The sequence below is a fragment of the Abramis brama genome, assembly GCF_963993115.1.
Source record: "Abramis brama genome assembly, chromosome: 6".
NCBI lineage: Eukaryota > Metazoa > Chordata > Actinopteri > Cypriniformes > Leuciscidae > Abramis > Abramis brama.
Genome location: NC_139968.1, coordinates 22,858,578 through 22,882,151, shown reverse-complemented (window position 1 = coordinate 22,882,151; position 23,574 = coordinate 22,858,578). Strand labels below are relative to the sequence as shown.

The following is a 23,574-nucleotide window of genomic DNA, read 5'->3' as shown; positions in this document are numbered from 1 at the left end:
AAAACAGTATGTGACTAAAGAAGTATGTCTGAATTCACAGTATAAATGAGTAGGCAGAAAGTACCTGGTCTACTACTACACTAAAGTGTGCATATGATGGACACCTATCTATCCCATGAGGCCATGGGAGAGCATTTGTGAATGGCAGTGAAGCTATGCTGGTAGATCACATGATAAGGGCAACATGGTGAATTTAGTACGTCCAGGTTACATTTTATACTACACACATTCATACTGTATAGAACTGACTTTTTTTAGCAGTCATGAAGCAATTACTTATTCAAAATAAGTACCTACTCAAGAGAGTATGTGATTTTGGACACAGCCGATGTGTTCACTGATCCGTTTTCACCGATGTCAGTAGGTGACAAGCGAGTGCATTCATTGAATAATTCATAATTCGATTCTGTAACACTGATCCCAATATAAGTTTTCTTTAAAATTTGGGTATCTACAAATCCACAGCTTTAATTATTTTGCGGAAGGGGGAGGGGCTATCAGATTCTGATGCTGAATGACAAAATAACCTTATAAAATTCACACACAACACGGTTGAGTAGGCTACATAGTGCATAGTGTATAGGCCTAGTGCATCATTTGGGACCCAACTAACAATTCAATCAGTGGAGGGATTGAAAACAAATTGTTGTCTGGATATATTTACATTTTTAGTATGAAACTAATTTGATTAGTGAAGGGGGCGTGTCTGTTCATTAGTTTCAGCCAATGAAATGTGCCTTCACAGTTAGCCAGACAAGAATTCCACATTCACCGCACTCATGTGCATAAGATAAGACAGAAAGCGAAAGAGACAAAAAGAAATGAGGAAGAAAGCTTTCTGTATGGCCAGTGCTCTCCGCTGTTTGCATTTACCACTGTAAAAAATGATTGTTGGTTCAACGTAAAATTTTTTACCTGGTTGCCTTAAAATTTTGAGTTCATTGAAATTGAAAATTTCAGTTAATGCAACGAAGGAGATTGATTTAATAAATAGAAACTCAAAATATTATGTTATCTGAACCACATTCATTATCTAAGTTGATTTGACTAAAGATAGAAAGTTGTGATAACAAAAAATGAAAAAAATAAAAAATAAATTCACAGTGCATGTAATGAAGCATAATCCCACACAGATCTGATACTATATGTGATATTGAACATATTATAGCCTTAAAGTCCAGAAACGGGCCAAAAACGTTTATGCAAGTACATTAACACAAACGCAAGCTACATAAGCTTGATTACAGATACTCTTGAATTCTAAAGTATCCACAAGGGGCGCTAGCGGTCATTAGCACACCCTGGGTCTCATTCACTAATAATTGTGTGAATAATTCGTAGGCTATTTATACACACAGGAGAATTTATCACACAAAAAAAAAAAAATTCAGCCTAATTCACAACCTTTTTACGTAATTTTACGTAAATTTAGATTACATTTTAATATGAAATTGTCGTCTAGATATTACTTTTTAGTGCGAAACTAACGATTTGATCAGTCAAATGTCAAATATCTGTTCATTAGTTTCACCCAATGAAATACGCCTTCACAGACAGCCAACAATAATTCCATATTCACCGCACTCACGTGCATAACATAAGACAAAAAGCGAAAGAGACAAAGAGAAACGAGGAAGAAATCTTTCTGAATGGGCTGAATGTGGAAGAACATATATTCACACATTAATGCAGGTTATGAATAAATGATGAAAGTGCAGGCAGACATCTCAGTCTTTCTGCCCTGAACTACTTGGTGTAGTGCATCGAACATGTACCAGCTGTGTAAATACATTTATTTACACAAGAAGAAGCCACCCGGATGGCAAGAGCAAGCACAGTCAACCAAGTCATTTTAAATATATTTTTATTTCCATACAATTTTTTTTTATTTTTAACCGTCATATACATTGATTTTTACAGTTTTCATATTTGAGGAAATCTGCTAGCAAGTCCTTTCAATAAAGGCACTCAAAACAACCCCTGCATTTTGTATATTTGTGTAGCAAGTCTATTTTTAAGGTCAATTTCCAATCCAATTCCCAAAACAATACATTTTTATTTTTTTTATTCAGTGTTTGTGTTGTGTTTCATCCTTCCATTATTCCGCCGGGCACTCGCCAGTGTTTATAGGGCCGAATACACTCACATCCTCAAATGAGACAGGATTTTTATCAAGCCGTACATTCCGCATACACCCCACATAAGATGTCCGCATCTCCACTCCTCTCACGTTCTCTGCATTAACAAGAGACAGAACTGTAAATTACTATGCATTGAAAAGCCTTTCATGCAAGAAGAGCCGTTTTTGAATGCGGGCTTTACCTGAAACGCCACCGATGTAGATCGTTTCTTGCTCTGTAGTACGTGAAACAGAACGCAGTCTGACTCGTGATGTTGCTTCATCTACTCTCAGCTCGATAGTTTTCCGCCGTAAGGACACTGTGGGATACGTCATTTAAATTAATGAAACCTCACTTACGTTTCCTGTTAAAACTGTCTTTTATACTCTACCTTGATAAGGAAAAAAAGCAGTAAAGTAGTAGCCTACCTGCCACATGGTGAAACGCACCACAGAGGGGTCGTGTTGGGGTCAATGCGGTGCCATAGCGGTGCTCTCCGTCGTTTGCTTTCACCACCACCTAATGAATCAAAATTCCACACAGATTGCATACTTTATGTGATATTTAACGTAATTATAGCGTTAAAGTCCAGAAACAGCCCAAAACGTACATTATGCCAGTACATTAACACAAATGCAAACTACAAAATCTTGATTACAGACACTGTTGTATTGTAAAGTGTCCACAAGGGGCACCCTGGGGCTCATTCACTAATAATTGCGATAATAATTAGTATTTTTAATACACACAGGAGAAGTTCTCACAAAAAAATTCAGCCTAATTCCCAGCATGCACATAATATACTGTAAATTAAGATTCCATTTTAGTATTAAAGTTATTGACAAATCATGATTTGTTTTGTGAAAATGTTCGTATGCAGATTTCGCGATATTTTTTTGCGTACACACGCTTAGTGAACGAGACCCACTTTCTTCTTCTACGGCAACATTTTGATGAGAATCTTAGTGATTGTTAGCAAGAAATGCCAACAGTATTTTTCATCGTGAAAGTTAGCGTTAGCGTATAGAATGTGCGAGACTTCTGATTCATTAGCCGCTATAGGTAAAAAAAACTATAAGACTGTAAAACTATAAAGTACAGTAAAAATTAAAAATGTATGCGTCACAAACCAATGTGATTAAGGTTACGATAATACATTTTTACTTTAGAATTAGGTTTGTAACCAGCACAGAAGCACAAAAACATGCAAGTACATTATTTATGCATGCTAAGCATTAGCATTCCACATACTTTTTAGTCTTATCTTACTTCCAAATCCTGTTTTTATCAATAATACAGCCAAAATACAATGTTAAAAAAAAAAAAAAATACTCGTAAACTATATTTTCATTCACCTTTCCTCTCTTGAGAAAAAGAGTGAGTGTCCGTCCATGGTTATCGCTTTTGTGGAAAACAAGGCCGGTGAGGTTCCTGGGTCGAATTTCAAAAGCCAAGTCATACGTAGAACCAGAGATAAGGTACTTTTCTGCCAAACAAAAACATTTATTTAATTTCTTGAACCTATTTTTCTGTCACAAAACACATTTGAATCAACATGAAGGGCCAAACCTAAGACTAAATGTGTGCCATTTCCAGCAAAATACACCCCCTTCTCAGTCACTCCTTTAAAACAGGGCATGACCCCATGATTGACAGCTGGATCCGCAAAGAGAACCTTGGAAACCCTGAGGTCACGGATGCATCCGACTATACTCTTCTGAGGGACTTCTCCCTGTGAAAAAAACAGAGTGATGCCTTTTGACAAGAACACAAGACTTGCGGTTGAGCTACATGCTGAAATAAGGAAGTTGCACATTCGTACATATGTTTTGTAAAGCGTCTGAAGATGTCCGTGTCCCACATAGACAGGAGACTGCAGATCATGTGTGAATCCTTTCAACGGCTGTCCATCGGGTGTTTGAACACCATCCACAGCTAAACGAAAGTTGTGTTTCTTCACTCTGAACTTGATCTGTACACACACAACATGAACTAAAACGAAAGATTTCGCAGTTATGAAAATGCACCATTTTGGCATTTTGCTACATACATTGTGCCAGTCACCATCACTGATCTCCTGAGAGGAAATCACTTTATCTGCCCCAACATAGAGTTTGACTTTTCCATCATCCAAATACAGAATCACTAGAGGAACACCATTTGTCCCTGAGATATGGAGTAAAAGTCCTTCAGATGATGTGGTGCGGATTTCTAGGGAGAAATGGGGCCTGTAAGACAAAGAAAGATCTCGTAAAAATGCTACAAAATGAAATATTAATACGTAATTAATGTAATTTACCAGTTATTGAGCTCCTCTGGATCTATTTTAAACTGCATTTGGCTGTTGGATCCAAGGTGGTAGGAGTGTTTGACAGATTTTGTGTTTCTGCAGCCTTGTTTAAAGCTTCCCTTTTAAAAACAACAAAACATAGCCTGACAAATTACATTAAATGTCACATTTGTATTGCCACTTAAAATGTGTATTTGTATAATGATCTCAGTGCAAAATGTTTAAAGGTGTGCTATATTTTTCTGTTAATAGTCTATTAACTCAATACTGACACCTAGTGGTGTGGAGGCCCCCTTATACAACAACAAAACTTTTCAGTTTTCACTGCCATTTTAAAAATAACCTATTGGTAGGCAAGCCCATCATGACTTTTTTTGCAACCGAAAGTGTTTGATAATGGGGGCTGCTTCAGTCAGTGCGTTGCGACGTTCGTCTGTTATAGGACAACTTAAGCCCTATTCGCACGGGATTAGTATTACCTAGGGACCTCCGGTAATTTGTAATAATCGCAGAGGTCGTCTGTGATTTTTATCCCGTGCGAATCTGCCATGTCTGTAAAAATGTCTGTAAAAATTCCCCCGAAAATTACCTACCGTATTTTGGCCAACACAGGGGTCCTCTGATAATACCAGTCCCGTGCGAATCCCCATGTCTGTGATTTGGGCTGTTTTTCTGTGAGCCTATCGTTTTCTAAAGAACGTAATAACCATTATGGGCCGTTTAACAGTCCATTTTACGTCTGTATTAAAACTATATTAACAATAAAATCTCTCGATATGATCTACTCCAATCCGATTATAGTTTTTCTCCAATAAAAACTATGAAGTGCTGCAAAAGAGAAAACAAACTACAGTAAAGATGTGATCCGGAAGCTCAACTCGGACCGTTGTCATGGAAACGTCAAATTAAGTATTTTGGTGCAACATGGAAGCTCTTTTGGAAAGCTTGGACGCTTTTTGTTGTAGTGTAACTTAGTAGTCTGTATCGTGGAGCATTTCTTTGTCTCACACGGCCTCTAAAGACGTCCATCCTGTAAGTAGGCTATCTCAAGAAATCAAAGTGTGAAAGAGTAAAAATGATATAAAATGAAATAAACCAAATAAAATGAATAGAAAAACAAGCCTATCGCGACGTTTCGGTAGGGGAGAGTGGGGTGATTTGTGCCAGGGGGGGAAGTAGTTCCACCCTTGTTTCTGGAAAACCATAGAAGAAATTGGTCATGTGACCACATAATTTTGAAAAACAATCACTTTTACTCATCCTCCAAAGAAGAGAGACACATGGCATGAGAGTTAAGCATATTTTAGTGCAAAAAACTGTTTTTTCCCTTTCAAAGTAAAATTTCTATGATTAAGGTTTTTTGATTGTAGTGTCTGATCAATTATAGACAAGTTTGAAAACATTTCACACATGTTTTAGTGCTTTAGTAGGCTACACAATGAGTCTATACAGTTAGCATGATGTTAGCTCTTAACTGCTGGATCATGCTAGTTTTTCAAACTTGTGGGTCCGGGGTGATTTGTGCCAAAGGGCCTGGGTTAAGTTGTGCCAGATCCAGACCACCTAGACCTACATACTCACAGGGGATAATCTTGAGAAGTGAGGAGATGGGCATGCCTCATCATTGTTTGACTTAGGCCTGCCTGCTATTTGTATAATTTAGCTAACACTGATTTCAGTTTTGAGTTTGCACTATGTTATTAAAGAGAAGTTTTATTCCGTTTTTAAGTGGCCTATGTCACAATAGGATGTTTAGAAATTAGCCTAGTCACTTTATTCTTATATGTTACATAATTGACAGACAACGCATCTATTGCAAAAGCCTTTTTGCCTGAAATGATTCACAAATATCATATATTGTGCTGCTAAGGTGCTCTAAATGGTTGCTAGGGCGTAGCTTGATAGCTTCACAATGTTCCTGAGAGACTTATTGGTCGTCTGAGTAAAATGAGCCCGCCCCCTTGTCTCTATGACACTGTGATCCAGAGTTATGTTCAATACAAAATCCCTATGCAATTGACCATAGTAGGAAAAACGCATGCTATGGTATTCCAGGGTGACAATATCTAAATAAACCTTAAATTAGTAATTTTGTATTGAATTTATCTTGCTTTCATATAGCAGTATGGTTCATAACATTAAAATGTTCTGTTTTACTTCAGAAATCACTGGCACAATTTACCCCTAATGTATTCCCCCAAAGGCACAACTTCCCCCGCACCAGGGGCAAGTTGTGCCATGAGACCACTTTTTTTCCAAGAGCTATATTTCTGAAACAATTTATTTCAGATCCAAAGTTATTGTTCTCAGGGATGCACCACATCCTGAAATATATGAGTAATAAATAAATAAGTTAAATACATTTTTTGAATTGCAATACTGCAGCGCGATCTTCGTTTCAGCACGTTCAGCTAGTGAAGTGTGAATGGGTGGGCGCACGCTGTAAAGTCCGTAAACTCGAGGGAATTACGAACATTTATTTGCCCGTTTGAATGAGCCACCAAAAACACAGACGTCAGGGGGTAATTTCCTAATTACAGAGGTCCAGGGGTAATACTAATCCCGTGCGAATAGGGCTTTAGTTTGAATAAACAAGCAGACACTGATTAGCTACTTGATCGCCTAAATTAAAAAAATAAAATTAATATTTGTGTAGTGTTCAATGTTGTTATCGATAGAGATACGCGGATGGGGTATTATTTCATCCGCAACCGCATCACAAAACTCATCATCCGCACCAACGTTTTTTGACCAAATTTCAAAGCCGCACCCGCCCGCCATCCGCTGATTGTTTTGCGGTCTATGGATGATGCAATGCTCTGCTGATGCGAGCCGCAAGAAAGCCCTTGTCAGTTCTAGAAAGGATGCAGCAAAGACATTTAATGCTAATGTATGAGGCATAGGCCTACGCTGAGTTTCATTCATTTATGATGAGATGCGCTCTAGTTCACAATGCAATGCAAGTGAACGCGGCGCACCGGCGCCTTCATGTCACGGTTATTATATCGTCTGCTATATTTGCCAGAGGTGGAAGTAACGAATTACAACTACTCACGTTACTGTAATTAAGTCGTTTTTTTGGGTACTCACTTTTTTGAGTATATTTTTAAATCTGTAATTTTACTTGTACTCAAGTAGGCTACATATTAAACTAAGTAATCTACTTCGTTACTTGTAAAATCACATTTCGTTACTGAGTACAATTTGAATTGATATTCAAATCTTTGACCGGCATTTCGGTAGCCAATAAAAATATTCGATCGTAAACAGACCAATAAAACCCCTGATATTTGGACTGAATTAAAGCCGCCGCAGTCGCAGCAGGTTTTGAAGAGCTGAAGGAGGCGAGGAGCTCAGAGTGATTAATGGCCGGACTGAAAGTTTGGAGAAACAACAAACTTATATAGTAGTATACATATAAATACCGAAATATCTGTCAGTACTCATTTTCTGCAGTATAGGCCTATACACCGATACGATACCAGCTGCGCGTTCTCATTCTCTCATCTCAACGACAGCGAGTTTGACACCCCTTCTTCTCAGCGCGGGATTGCAGGTAGGCCTATTACCACAGACAGACTGTAAAAAATAGCCTATTATACGCATAATTTTATTAATACCGGCAAGTTTCTATGGCATATTTTAATGGCAAATGTCACGAGTGCAATATTGTAACGCGAGGGCACATTCATGTAATCGCAGAAAACTGGACGCGAGCTCTCAAAAATACGAATGAACTGGACTCGGATATTGAGTGTGCACTCTCGGACTGTGTCATATCATGTGCAATCGCGAATCTCTCCAAGTGGTTCTCACTGCAGACTCAAATGACGTCCAGCTTCAATCTCTCCATGATCTTGAATTAAACGTTGTCAAAAGTTATGAAAAATCTAGTCTTTTTTGCAAATTAAATTCAGTTTGAAATCAAGCTTCCTTGTGCTGTGTGTGAGCTATTGCAACAGTTAACGTTACCCTATTGTAAAGACAAATACACTGAGTGAGTAAATATTTAAGTTAGATTATTGTAATGGTTATTGCTCAATGTTTAAATATGTAAACAAAAGCCTAAATTAAAATCTCATCGTATAAAGTGGATGTGTCTCTTCAGAAGACTTGAATTAAACTTTTCCATTCAAATCGATTACTGTTACAATGAGTGTTGTGCTTTTCGATGCTTGAAAATAATGATTGCCTTGACAAAATGGATGGACAAAAATGTAGATATTAAAATATTTAGTATGTGGTAGTTTTCCCGATGGTATTAAAAATTATAGGCTAAGCCTACTGAATATTGACATATTTCAAGGTGTTGTATGTGTTGTAATTGGTCAAGTTCTTCAAGCATGTTTGGGAAAATGTCACGCCCCTTACCAAAACTGGGAGTTTAAACACACTACTACGCTTCTTAATGGTGTCCAGAGGGGGGCGCTCTGCTTTACAGAATCCCAAAGATACATTTCCAGTCTGATTGAATCTGCTCAAGTCGGCTGGAATGTAGCCGCTCTGTGGACTGAATCATAAGGACATTATGAATCATTATGAGTGGCTTATTTCTGTTACATGTCATGATAACACAATAAGAGTAAATCATAAAATCAAACCTCCGTAAATACAAGTTCCTCAAACAGCCTTTAAAAAAACCATCCCCCAAAATAAAATTTTCTTCGAGTTCATCGAACGTGGATGACGATTGTGGATCTCCAATGTCTGTGTTGTCAACGTTTAGCTGCATCCTGATGGGAAATGTTCAACATGAAGTATTGAAAATTATCTCTGCAAGTAAGTTTACCAAGATATTTTTTTCTCACCCCCCGCTGCTTTTGTAGGCTGTTATGTAGTGCCATTTTCCAATTTCGCATTTGTTTCTGGATGTTAATTTTTCCTTACGATCACTCATTTCGACAAAGCCGTCGAACAGAGACAGCAAAAAGTCATTATTCTGCAGACCAAAGGAAAACATCAGTAAATCTCTTCATTATTTATTTAATTTAAGATGAAATTAATATTAAATTAAATAAATTAAATTTGTAGTTATATTGCAAATAATTATATAAAATGTATTATATAAAAGTATATATATATATATATATATATATATATATATATATATATATATATATATATATATATAGTTAAATAAAAAAATATAAATGTACAAAGAACAACAAAAATGAATGTTGAAATTAGAACCATCAAAAAACATACAGCCAACTCGCAACCCTTAATATGGAAAAAAATGTATTGATGAACTAACCATTCCACCAGTCTTTACTAAGACTGGAATATATTCCTGGGATGTCTTAAATCCAAGTGAAACCATTGTCTCAGATTCTGTCTCTTTATTAGTGGGTAACGCCGACAAAGAACTTCCAAATTCCAAAGTAGCCTCTCGGGAACCCTGAAAACAACCAACCAGAAACAGTTCAGATGAATTTTCTCCTGATGCACATACACCATCAAGTAGTGATGGAAACACTGCTTTGTGAAGCTTTTAAACCTTTGCGACTCAATTGTTTCAAACCAGTGATTCGGAGCATGTACCAAACTGCCAAAGTCAGTAAACGAGGCTTTGTTACGTCATAACTGTTTCGAAATGTATTGAACTTTAATGTTACGCCGCTACGGGTACGATGATCTCTGTCACCAGCAGGTGGCGTTTATTTTGTGAAGCAATTTGTTCAGTTGATTCAAAGTTTCGAAAAGCTTTGTTTCTCCAATCACTACACTCTAAAAACTGCTGGGTTAAAAAATTACCCAACCTTAACCACACCGCTGGGTCACTATTGGACAGAACACGCGCTGGGTTGGTTTGACCCAAGTGCTGGGTTTTACCATTTAACCCATATTTCTGGGTCATTCATTTGACCCAACCAGTAGGTGAAATTAACCCTCTTGCTGGGTTAAGTCTTACTCATGTGCTGGGTTATTTCTTGTCTCATTGCCTTTATAAAATTAGAAACAAATATTTGTTATATTATGAATGTAAAATAATTATTATCTCCGTAATACAATAAACCAGAGAGGCCACTGTATGATTTCAATCTCATTTTTTATTTTATTTTATACATTTCTTTAATACTTTTCTTTATCAAATACAAATGTTAATCAATGTCAAAGGTCTGACATGTCCCCCTCATTTCATCCCTGAGGCACAGAATGTGCAGCAATTCTCCAGTCATCTCATTTTGTAAATATTCAACCATGTTGGTCCTCACCTGTTGATTACACAAGTCATCTTTATTTATATAGCACTTTTTACAATACAGATTGTATCAAAGCAGCTTCACAGTGATACTGTAACATGAATATAATACAACAAAGTTTGTTTCTAGAAGAAAATCGTCCACCTTAAGGCAAATCAATAATATTGTTGAATATTAAATGTCCCCAACTAGCCAGCCAAAAGCCAAGGCAACAGTGGCAAGGAACCAAAACTCCATCAGTGACAGAATGGAGAAAAAAACCTTGGGAAAACCCAGTCTCAGTCGCTCAGTTCTCCTCTGGCCAACGAGCGAACAGTGTATGATTATGATCCAGGCAGCATTACAGGTCAGAAGTCAGATTGAATAAGAACATTCAGAATATTTATCCAGTTCCATCTGGTTGGAAGTCGGAGTCATCACACCGGTATGGAGACGAGTTTGTTGAGGATCAGTGCCGATGGCTGTCGTGTCGATGAGGCCTTCACAGGGCTGATGAGGCTGGCACTTCAGGGATGCATCATGGATGGGTCCAGGCGCAGGTCCACCTTCTGATCTGGATACGGCCCGGATCCGGCTGACTTCAGTAAACTTTAGAATAAACAGAAAGACATACATTAGCATAGATGCCATTCTTCTTATTAAATAATGAGTACATCGGGTGTTATAGGAAAGTGTCCCTGGTTCCGGCTGACCTATGCAGCCTAATAATCATTTAACTGATTTGAATAATAGAAATGTATAATGTTTTATATGAATGCCAGGTAAAAGAGATGCGTTTAAGTTTAGATTTAAACTGACAGAGTGTGTCTGCTTCCCGGACAATCACTTAGAGAGTGTTGCAATACAACTGACATGCAAGTTAAGCTTTTTTTGTGGAAGTATCAATTTATTATTGAATATGCAATTAAAATTATTGCAAACATTACCAAATGACCAAATGTGAAAAACAAACAAAATGTGTATTCAGTATTTGCAAAAACTGAATTATACTAATAGTAATAAAAGAGTAATTTGGACAAATATTATCAACATTAAGGCATTAAAATAAAACATTATTTTATTAAAAGTAAAATATTACTGTAATGTTGATATAGTGTAGGCTATTTAACATTAAAACTCACAAACCCACAAAGCTGCTTGTTAATCTCCTGACTGGCAGCGCTGATGATCGCCTCGTTTAGATGTTAACTTGCACACAATAAAATAAAAGATGACATGCATGGTGGTAAGGTAGGCTATCATGTAAGTTTACATTTTTTAAGTTTTAAATATTGACGATCATTCGTTCAACTAAACGGGTATACTTTTCTTCTCAAAACTGGCGCCTGTCCATTTATTTCTCCTTTCCTCAGTCGATGTTTATAAAGATTGCAAGTCATACATTTACTAAAAAAAAAGCTATATCAAGCTCTTGAAATCCTTTTTTGGCAGAAACGATGGTTCGAGACATTACAGAAGACACACGCAGACTGCTGGAACTTACCTCAGCTCAGTCACTTCTTCAGACGAGTATTTCTAAAACTACGCCAGCAGACTTTTCACTCACAACTCACTAGCTAGCCTAACGTACATTAGAGACTCATTTCCCGCTGATTTTACGTGCGATCCCTGTGAGGGAAACTGCGCGTATGGATTTCATACAAAACGCTTTTCTCACTTTTAAATACGCAACGTCCACAATCAATAGGCCTACGATAATTACATGATGAATTTAGAATTTAAATTTTCAAAAAGGCTGCTGATATAGCTGGTTTAATTTCAACTAAGGATTTGCAGCATTTTGTCAAAAAATTCTAACCGGCTAGATGTGGCTAATGAATGTTTCACAGAATAAATACTTTACCCCTCACACTTCCATATCAAAGACTGTATGTTGAACAGTGAAATTAGCTTGCTGCTACCACCACAACTTATTAAAAATATAGGTAAACATTCATATTAACTTACCATAAAACACTGCCTGCTCCGAGTGGCGTGCTCCTCGAGTCAGAAGTGAAGAATCCAGAAAGTTCCACAAAGAATGAAAAAAGTAACCAGTTGCTGGGTCAAAATAACCCAACCAGCGGTTTATTTGTGAATGACCCCCTTACAACTCATTTGACCCAGCATGAGCAACCCAATAATGTGTTTACAGTACCCCAAACAACCCAACTTTTTGACCCAGCACAATCAACCCAACAATTTGTTTACAGAAACAACCCAGCATTTTTTTGAGTGTACTTATCCACAAAAACTGTCTTACCAGTAAAGGATTTGGACAACCTTGGACAATTCCAACTTCCTCTGTAAAACTAGAAGTGACATCTACCTGGACGTTATTGACACACCCTCTAAGTGATGGAAGAACAATATTATATCTGGAGGGAGAAAAATGATGTAAAAATTAATATTTGGCTAGGTGAATATTGCAAGAAAATTGAGCCTCTTTTAGGACATTTGGAAATTAAATGTGCTTAATTTCTCACACAGCTGCTCCCGTTCAGGGGTCAATTTTCTTTAAATCCAAAATATTATTTCTTATATGACCAATACTCTTGACATTTTTCGCAAGATTTAACTTTCATTTAACATGTTTTCCTGGTCCCTAACCAATAACCATAAAGATAAAAAACTGAAGAAATGTACCAATAAACATAAACAAAAGAGAATATAAATACTTTTCCCGGACTGCAGTTGGAACACCCCCAATGTAGGCCTCTTTGAAGAGCCCTTTGACGTATCCCAAAAAAATGTTGATGTAATCTTTGACAACTATTGTTATTGGTCTTTTAGCATTCATAGTCAGTCTGATCTGGATGAAGTTTGTCTAAAGGGAGGAATATAATATAATATAATATAATATAATATAATATAATATAATATAATATAATATAATATAATATAATATAATAAATAAAGAGGTTACAGGAAAACTTACTTTGGGAAATACTTTTTCTTTGGACTTTTCAGAAATTATTGTGCCATTGTTTTCTCCTCGCAAAACAATATAGCCTCCATCCAATGTAACAAAGAAGTAAGAGTTCTGTAAACAAACAAAAAACACTTACATTTTATTAAAATCTTGTGATATTAAATATCAAACAATTGTTGTGTCATTTTTCCTATCTGGATTTAAAATGCTACATTTTTATGATTTGGAAGTAACAATTTCTTTACCTCGTCTCCCATGTGAAAAAGCACAACATCCATTTGATGACTCAGAACAAAGAACTTAATAAAACTGTTCGAGCTTGATATATCAACCTTTCCGTAGCCTGTGCCATCAAAATAATGCCCCAATGTGCTGACCTTTCCCCTAGTGACGGAATATCAAAAAAATGACTAAAAACATTGAAGCAAAAAGAGAAACAACTTCTGACGCCTTAAGATCATCTTAACATCATAACGTACCTTCGACAGAAGTCGTTTTTTGTGATGTTGGCAGCACGTTGAAAGTTGTACAAGCCGAGGATATGATCATTTAGAGTAGAAAACTCAATACAGCCCTTGAATCCTGGGTACCTAAGCTCTGCAGGCGGCTGAAAGCAAAATGCTTTATTTAATTGTTATTTTTGGATAGTTTGACAAAAATATAGGAATATAGAAATGTTGCAGATTTCAAACTGCATGAGCATGTGTACTCAAAATCTCTGAGGAGAGCCATTAGTCCATTTTTAACAGTTTTGCTGACTTATTTACCGTAAAATTGCTTGGGTATCCGCCCACGTATAAAACAACCTCATTGGGATCCAGATCGAGCAATCCATTCCTGGATCTAGGCCGATTAATCATGGCCGGCAGTTCTTTGGGTTCAGTTGATGTGAAAGTCTGTGTGTATATGACCTGTGCGTCTTGATAAATTCTGATTTGGGAACAAAGGAAATTAAAAGATGGACAAATGGTTTTCAGAAATGCAAATGTATGCAATTTGCAAAGCTCTACTGTGATGAATGATGTTTACCTGCGGAAATCCACCCTATCCATGAAGGCGCTGGCATTGCTGGACTTGGTAATTTCGCTGGTCTCTATCTCATGAATATAGCCGCCCAGTTTGTAGACACAAAATAGGACACCATTCCTCACAACCAGGCCAATGAAATCCTTGACTGTCTATTGGTCCGGAGAGTAACAAATAAAAAGATTTGCCATTATTACAATTCTGGCTGATATTGATAAGCCGATATATATTTTTTTCATGTTATGACCGATAACCGATAATTGGCCGATATTTAATAAAATGTATATTATTTTCTCTTAATTAAAAACCCCCCACTAAAAACAATTTTAAAAGCTAAAAATAAATTTAGCAAATAATAAATAAATAAGCATGAAGTATCTAATGTTAATATCGGTACCGATATATCGTGCATCCCTAATATATTAAATAACGAAAGGTCTTCTCACATGTTTATTTCCAAGGTAAAGAACAAACTGGTCATCTTCATCACCCAGTTGGCGTCTACGCCTTCCGTCGCCTCGAGATTTTGGTTGGTGCAGCGTAAAATTAAGAACCGTGAAGGCTCGGAAGTCTTCTAGGTCTTTAGGAGGTCGAAGTTCGATGTGAGCATCACCGGAGAACAAGATCGGCCCCCTGATCTAGGAACAGAGAGAAAAGCAAGAGGATAAACATCTGGAGGCGTTTGGAGAAACATCTCTTCTCCCATGAGCACTCACTCTGTTGGCCGCGTCTCTGGCCTGTTCGATCAAGTCTTTGATTCTCTGGATACTGCTGGATATGTTGCTCACTTTCTGCTCACTTCGGTTCTCCACTTCGTGCAGTTTGTCAATTAGTGAAGGGAAAGACTGATTCAGTTGTGTTACTGTAAAGAAGATAATTCAGTGATGCTCCTCAGAATTAAAGTAACGTAAACTCTCAGGCTTTCTATTTAGATATCTTTGAACTGAATAGTACCGAATAATGTTCATTAGATCAACTCAAGGAAAGAAGAGCTGAGAAGACTCACATGTTTTGTTGACACCATCGAGTAAGTCGTCCAGGTTTGAATCTTGAGGGGAAATGTTAATTTCGTTCAGTTCTTCGCTGATGTTCTGCATTCTGGTTATTGCATCACTTGCTGTTGCGTTCACATCCGAAGCACCTTCCTTGGCTTGGATGATGAGATCGCCAATATCGTCTAAAAAAAAAATTAAACCACCAAAGTGTTGATCTGACAAGACCATTACAATATTTATTGTGGGAAAATGATTGAGCAAAATGGAGCTTCTGACCTCTTTTGATGTTGTTCATCTTCTCCAACACATTTCGCATGACTTGCTTCAGCTCGTTCTGTTTGTTTTCGGCCTGTTGGATCAAGTTCTTGTAAGCTTCACATTTCTGTGTGACATCTGTAGATGAAAGTTTTGTTACAACACATCACAACATGTCCACGAAAAACCCATTAAATCAAATGATTAAGACTGTGTTATTCTTAAAAGTTGATCTTGTTTGGTTGATATTGTAAGAGCCATTATGCTCTATTATTTAAATGTCTGTTGTAGTTCCACTGGAGAACACTGGGTTTAAGGTATATAGGTAATCAGAGAGCAAGAGACATTAGGTGTAATGGGGAAGCAAACAATTTTTGGCCGTATCAGGATCATGTAAGGACATGCTAACTGGTGATTGCAATGTGTTTGAGCATCAGAACTGAGACAAATAAATGCAGTACTGGACTGGAAGTGTATTTGTTTGGAACCACGCGTCAGATAGCCCTACAAACACCTCTAAGTTACAAGATGGTCATTTGTCGCTACAGATATTATTGCTGGATGCTATTTTATGGTTTATTGTAGATGCATTAAAAGGTGAAAATGGCAACCTTCTAGCTGTATCTCCGCTTCCTTCGATTTCACCAGAATAGTATTTGCATCATTTTTCAGATCCTTGGCTTTATTTTGTAGATCTTGTCCTCGCACATCCTGGGGAATGAAATTAATAGAACAATGTTTGATTCTAGAACAATGAAAGATTCCTGTCCTTTTATGATGGTTATAAGTGGAGCGCAACCAAGAATGCAAAATATATCTGTATAATATCGGTTATAGGACGATATTTTTAGAATTTATCATTAAGTATTGTAAATTTATTGTTCATGCTCATTACATTTACCATGATCTAATGCTCACTTTTTCTTTTAGTTTATTTAGAAAAAATATCCAAATTTTTTTATTTATCGTCTGACATACTTCGAAAGCCTGGTCTGCCGCTTCTTTGGCAAGTTTGGCGGCAGCTTCCGCCTCCTTTATGGCATTAGTGATGTCTGTGAATGCTCTGATGGCTTCGATTGCTTTCTGAACAGCGGTTGAGTTGGTGATACTCACTATGACCCTACGAGACACGTGTGATCATTAAAACTTCATTAGAAACAAAAATAAGGTTTCGGTATGTTTGGAGGACTCATGATGTACATTTGAAAGTCCATAGCCAGCTTCATAAGTTCCTTGGCGTGCTCCTCAGCCCGTCTCACAATTCCCCGCTTAGCAGTTGCGTCGGATAGTAGCTCGAGTTTTGCATCTAGATCGTTTTTTGCTCCGTCAATCAAAGCTGCAAGATGAGACATTTCCTGGCAGAGAACAAAACGTAAGTATCCAAACTGGTGAATGTTTCACAAAAGAATTTCATTATTTGTCACCTCTTTTAGGTCATCCATCATCTCATGAAGATCCTTTGTCTCTTTTAGTGTACTTCTGATCATGTTCACATTGGCTAGGATATTTCCTTGATTTTTCCTCAATACTTTCAACTGCTTCTGTTAAACAAACAATCGATGGAAGTGTTTAATGACATATGTGAACAAATGCAGATCTTATCTTACAGTGGTTCTCAAAGTCACATTGGTTCTCAACATTCGCCACCTATTATTAGCTTTTTACCAAAACATTTTTCAGCTGTTCCTCGTTGAGTTTATTCACACTATTGGACTTGATCACATCAAGCTGTGTGTCTATAAGAGCCTCTTGTATATCTCGAAGATCTTCCATCCAATCCATGAGATTCTGTCCAATACCATCAGCTACAGCCAAGGAGCCATTTAGAGGAATCATCAGGTCATTCAAGATGAGGTTGAGTACTGTGAGAGAAACAAGCATGCTTTCGGACCCAAAAAAGAGCTTTATCACTACTTGGCCACTAAGGCACAGTCCTAATCAGGGGTGTCCATTCCTACCCCTAGAGGACAACTGTCCTGCAGAGTTTAACACCAACCCCAATTAAACACACCTGAACCAGCTAATTAAGGTATTCCTTATTACCAAAAAAATCCAGGCAAGTTGGAGCTAAACTCTGCAGGAACGTTGGCCCACCAGGAGCAGGAGTGGACACTCCTGTCCTAACTGGTGTAATTAGTAAGCGATTGACCCACGTGTTAGTGCTTTTCTGAGCTCCTGGTTAGCCAGCTCTCTCTGAACCCTGCAGCTCTGTCTTCGCATCTTCTCCAACATCCATCGGGCTTCTTTTAACATCCTGATGGCCTCCTCTGTGTTCCCACCCGTGTGGTTTGATAGCTTCAACTCGTCCAAGAACTCTACGTGGGTCAAGAAGTAAAAGTGCAACTGGTGACCTTCCAGCAAGTTGGAAGAAGACATTTAAAAAAAGAAATTGGCTATGAAAAGCTCAGATGGATCTAGTGGGTTCACCTTGTATCTTTTGTAAGAGGTTCACGCTCTCAGATCGTAGGTTGTCCCCTCTTTGATAGGTTTTGTCCAAAGTCTTTAGCAACTGAACTGCAGTACAGGACAACTCAATTGCCTGTAGAAACAAACACAAGTTGTAATTGGTTGGATGGACGTCATAAAGATAAACCACCATAAACAAAGTAGCTGTAACAGTACCTTGTCATTGAGTATGGTTAGGTCATCTTTGACACTTTCAAGATCAGATTCAAGCTCCAAAATCTTTAGTTGCAATGCGAAGACAGATTTAATATACTTGTGGACCAAAACCTAAAGAAGGGGAAATGGGTTTCAAAAAACGATGTGTGAAAATACATTAGCATTCCAAAGTGCTGTTGTAGGAAATTGTTGTAGGGACCTTTGTACCAGCAATGGCATCTTCAAGTTTGTCCAGCCTCGTGTATGAAGTAACATTCCGACTAAATGACTCAAGTTGATTGTTCAGTGCGGAGAATTCATCATCCATTGCATCAAGATCATCCATTAACTTAATGACACAGATATCACAATCTAACAGGAAAAACCTGGAGTTAGTCAATCCTAGTCAATCCACATCTCAGTCATGCATTGTCACATCTGCATATGAATAAATATCACATGATCACTGGAATATAAAAATTGTAAAGAAGCTCCATGTAGGCCTATAGGCCCAGAATATTATTAAAATTCTTTTTAAGTAATTTGTAAGAATTTTTTGAGGATTGTGAGCTCAAACCGTAGCAGTCGCCAGTGTGTGGGTCATCAGCCCCATAACAATCTATAAGAACAAAGAAAACAAATGTTTTCACTATAATATGAATGTAATTTTTAGGGTTTTAAAAACATTAATTATACTTTTTTTTAAATTATTTGATTTTTTTATTTTTATTCAAACAGCCTAAACTTTTATATTATTATTAATACTATTTTTATATTATTATTACTATTAATATGTAAATCATGAGAGCCTGCTTACCGCCTGTTTGCGGGTCACATACATAACCGTGGTCACAGTCACATGGCTGACAGTTACCGCTTTCTACTAAAGGGCTGCCGTAATATCCAAGCGCACACCTAAAATATGAAGTAAATGAGAAACTATCTCTTCAAAAACATTCATGCACAATTTTTTACATATTTACATATTTTAAAAACAATACACACCTTTCACATCGAACCCCAGAGTAACCAGGTTTGCACAAACATTCAAACTCATCTCCAACCCGGAGACATCCAATCGCAAAACTGCGCAAACAAATTAATAAATAATTAAATACACTAAAAAAAAAAAAAAATAATAATTTTTTAAAATAAGCAATACAAATATTAAATAATAATCAATTTTTTTAAAACAATCAATAAAATTATATGAACAAAGCAAACTTTCAGGTATGTATTTTTATGATTCTATGACATCGCACCTGTTCGATGGGTCTGTTAAGGGGCACGGACACATACGACAGGTTCTCAGAGAGGCGCTGCCATAGTAACCCTCCATACAACGCTCGCAGTGGTCACCCGCTGTATTGAACTGGCAGTTCTGCAAAAAAAAAATTAAAAATAAAACACCATCAATTCAATATGACAGAACCACAATGTGACACGGCAAAAGATGCATTGAGTACACAACTATAAAGTGGAAATGCATTACTCATAAAAGCTGACCTTATTGATCCTTATCATGTAAGGGTTGACTTAACACAAATAGGGGTTCAATGAGGGGTTTTAAAAGTAAAAAAATATTAATAAAATAAAAGATGAAATCATACCAGACATCTTCCAGTATGTGGTTCGCAGTCATAGGACAGGCCATTGCAGTTGCAAGGTACACACCGTCCCTTATGCGGTCCACTTCTCTCCCTGTAATAACCACGATCACACTCCTGTAATGGAGCAAATGCAGAGGACAAGGTCATTATATGAGATCCAGGCATGATGTGTGGACATTTTGGAAAACCCTACAAAGGTATACAGGCATTATTTTGGTCAAAAACACTAACTATGGTAAAAACATTTACCCTGTTCTGGGTGACCAAAAAAAGAGGAAATCAAGGCACTGAAATAGTTCGAAGAACAGTGAATCACAATGGAGTTGTTTATTTCATTGTCTCTATACAGTATGTGTGGCTGGATCTGAACTTTTGCCATTAAGGTATGTTATACTTTACAAATTTGTCTTTGTATTGTCAAAAAGACAGATAGCAACATGCAGGCAGATCCACAAAGAAAATGAGGATAATTGTATTCCTTTTCTAAACACAACACTGTGTGTAGTTTTCGATTGTTTATTTTGGCTGCATGCCAGTGTGTTCATGCCAAATCTGTTATCTGACATACCGAAATAAAAACATGCTTCAACCTGCTTGGTCGGGGGGCCTTGATTCCTAAAAATATTGAATTAGTTTGGGACTCGGGGCTATGGAAGCTTGTTTCTGCGACGGAATTAATCAATTTAAAAGATAATTGTGACTTTTTATCTTACAATTCGAGTTTATATCGCAATTATGAATTTATTTCTCGCAATTGCGACTTTACAGTAGCCTATGCCGCAATTTAGACTTTATAACTGTTTAATCAATTCGTAATTCTGACTTTTTTTCTCGAAATAGCCCGTTTATAGCCTATCTCGCAATTCTGACTTTATAACTCTCAATTGCCATTGAAAAAAAGTCATAATTATGAGGTAAAAAGTTAAAATTACCTTTTTATGTTTTTTATTCTGTGGCCGAAACAAACTTCCATGCAAGACTACCAACTCTCACGCTTTCATAGAAAGAAATATATCCATGTATAGGCTTATATCCAAATGAATCGATACTGAATTGTGATCGAAATCGAGTCGTGAAATTTGTGAGCCGAATAGCACAGCTTTTGTTGACACCGCAGTTTAATCGACATTTCGACTGTATGCTCAAAAATGATTCAGTGGTTCTCTTACTTCATTGCGCGGTCCATATAGACCTTTTTACAGTCTATGAAGACACATTTGTATTACAGTTTGTATATAAAAAAGTGTTACAAAGCCTACCGGTATTGTTTATTTTAATTCACATCGCGTTAGACGAGAATTCGATTAGAACTACAAACACGAATAAAAAGTCTTTAAAAAAAGTGCAAGTCCTACGTTTAAGTAGAGGTTTAGATAAAGGGGTTTGAGTGAGTATCTAACCTATAATTAAAATATATTTATTCAGTGTTATCCACATTAGATTTCATCTGCAACAGCATTGTGAACTTTTGTAATACTTTGTTTTTTTTTCACTGTTGAAATACACATCTTAAATCAACCAATAAGCTACCTTGCTAGTTGGTTTAAGATGGTTTTAGCACAGCTGAAAAGTACCCCCTGCTAAGCAAAGTCCAGATTAGACTGGTTTGATAGTTTTTACCCTTTTTTATACCTTTTTCTTTAGGTAACATCTTACCTTATTGTGTGTGGAATCACAATACTTTCTGAAAATATGCCTCCATGATTCTTGATTGTTGTTGTTTTTGACATGGATATCATTGTCCCACCAGAACGTTGTAGGACGTCCCAGCTCATCAGCAGATACCCAGAGATCCAGAGAAAAGAGCACCAGTACTCCAGTCCACATCATATGGACTCCCAAGAATAAGAACTTAGCCATTTATAAATGTACATGCCATATATGCATGTACTGCAAGACTACAACTCTATGCTCTCTTGGACAACGTGCGCTCTTTACTCTTGGCAAAGTTCAAAAATCCCCTTTTCTTCCTGTTTGTCTCTCCAGGTATGTGTACAGAGTGTACACACCTGCTGGCACCACCAATAGTCAAGTCAAGGAATATCTGTGACCTCAAGGAACTTCAGAAATGATTAACTTTTTATGTTTCAACCCTAGCAATGTCTACTTTTTAACATGTGTTTATTTTATTTATTAGTTGATTGATTGATTTTTTTTTTTATATGTATTTATTTATTTGTCAAAAACTTTTTTATAAAAAAAGTTACAATGTAGAAATTGATGTTAGTTAAATCATTACAAATAGAAAACTTTTTTGATCATTATAAACTATAATAGAATTATTATCTTTGCAGCATTTTAAATCTTTATGATACATTTTAGCAATTACTATTTGTTGTAATATTTGTAATATTTTACGTTTTTTTTAAATGGTCAAAACAGTTTTTTTATCAATGTTATTAATATTTCTTTTAATGTAAAATCCTCACAATTTTTTACATTTTATCTTTAATCTGTCATGTATGAAACGCACTGATTAAATACAGTTTACGCATCACTGCACAACAATAGCAACAAACCTGTTGTTGACAGTGCAGGTTAATCAACACACTTACTGTAACTAGACATAACATTTAAGCATATGACCTTGTCTTCATTAGTAGCCTATTGTGAGAACTAAAGTCGTATAGCTTCAAAACACACCTGGGAAAAACACACATGTGTGTTTACACAGTGGGAGAGGTTGTGTGAAAAAATCTTGAGAAAACAAGATGGGCTGAAAACATGATCTGTGGCAAGAATAAAGTACAGCTCTGTAGTGTAAGTTGTACTAGTGCCCTAAATGAACTGATTTCTGACACAATTCAGACTTCAGAAGTCTTTATTGGTAAATGTCTCACACGATGGGATAAAGAGCATAGCTGGCGATCCCGCAAGTGTTTTTGCCATTGCGTATCATTCTCATGTAGCCTCCTTCTCCCCATCCTGTACCCCAACTGAGAAAAGAAAGGAAAAGACGAGGTCACACACCTAGAAAGGAATTACCCTGCTTTTTTTGGACATGTTTCCTGAAACATGGTATTCTATGAAGTAACTGTTCTATATTTTGCCAACATAATATTCATTACAGGTGCACAACATTTAAATAGGTGTGTTTAGTTTGTTGTGTTGTGTTGCCAGCAGTGTACGAGGTGTTAGTGTAGTCATAAACCTAAATGATGGGTGTTCTCTTACCTGTTTTTGATTATCCAGTAATCTTTGCCCTCCTCTGAGCCATAACCAACCACAAGCACAGCATGGTTGAGGTTGTTAGGGTCACAGTTAGATTCCTTGAAGCATATGAATGATGATCAACTAAGAGAATATAAGGGAATCCCACCTGGACTTTGACTTCAGTCACATATCCCTGTGCTCGATAGTCAACATTGGTCAATCCCAGTCTCTTAGCATTTAATCTGAGCAGATGCAATCTTTCCACTTCTATCTATCGGGCCATTAATTTTGGCATATTGCAAGCGATTGTACACCATACTGGTCTGAAGAGAACACAAAAATCAGGTCAGATATCATCTTAGACATTTTGTACATGATGACATCCACACCACTAGGTGTCAGTATAAGAC

The 23,574-nt window shown here is 36.9% G+C and overlaps 1 protein-coding gene across 1 annotated transcript; it reads right to left on the bottom strand.

Annotated features, from left to right (window-relative positions):
* Positions 1–1,776: 1,776 nt before the first annotated feature.
* Positions 1,777–21,992, bottom strand: lama3 (laminin, alpha 3). The gene is made up of 38 exons (XM_084116604.1): positions 21,668–21,992; positions 20,012–20,125; positions 19,664–19,782; positions 19,407–19,487; positions 19,219–19,316; positions 18,979–19,020; positions 18,622–18,773; positions 18,423–18,533; positions 18,228–18,339; positions 17,954–18,115; positions 17,466–17,662; positions 17,225–17,341; positions 17,001–17,155; positions 16,779–16,920; positions 16,412–16,511; positions 15,822–15,938; positions 15,557–15,727; positions 15,267–15,412; positions 14,997–15,188; positions 14,554–14,702; positions 14,292–14,454; positions 14,004–14,131; positions 13,770–13,908; positions 13,531–13,635; positions 13,271–13,419; positions 12,856–12,970; positions 9,665–9,808; positions 9,219–9,349; positions 9,012–9,143; positions 8,782–8,920; positions 4,420–4,529; positions 4,171–4,348; positions 3,943–4,092; positions 3,690–3,852; positions 3,476–3,606; positions 2,549–2,639; positions 2,323–2,439; positions 1,777–2,235 (listed from the first exon to the last, which is right to left on the bottom strand). Exons 1-38 carry the CDS (start codon positions 21,869–21,871, stop codon positions 2,099–2,101), a joined length of 5,103 nt encoding a protein of 1,700 aa, XP_083972730.1. The 5' UTR covers positions 21,872–21,992; the 3' UTR covers positions 1,777–2,098.
* Between the last annotated feature and the right edge of the window lie 1,582 nt (positions 21,993–23,574).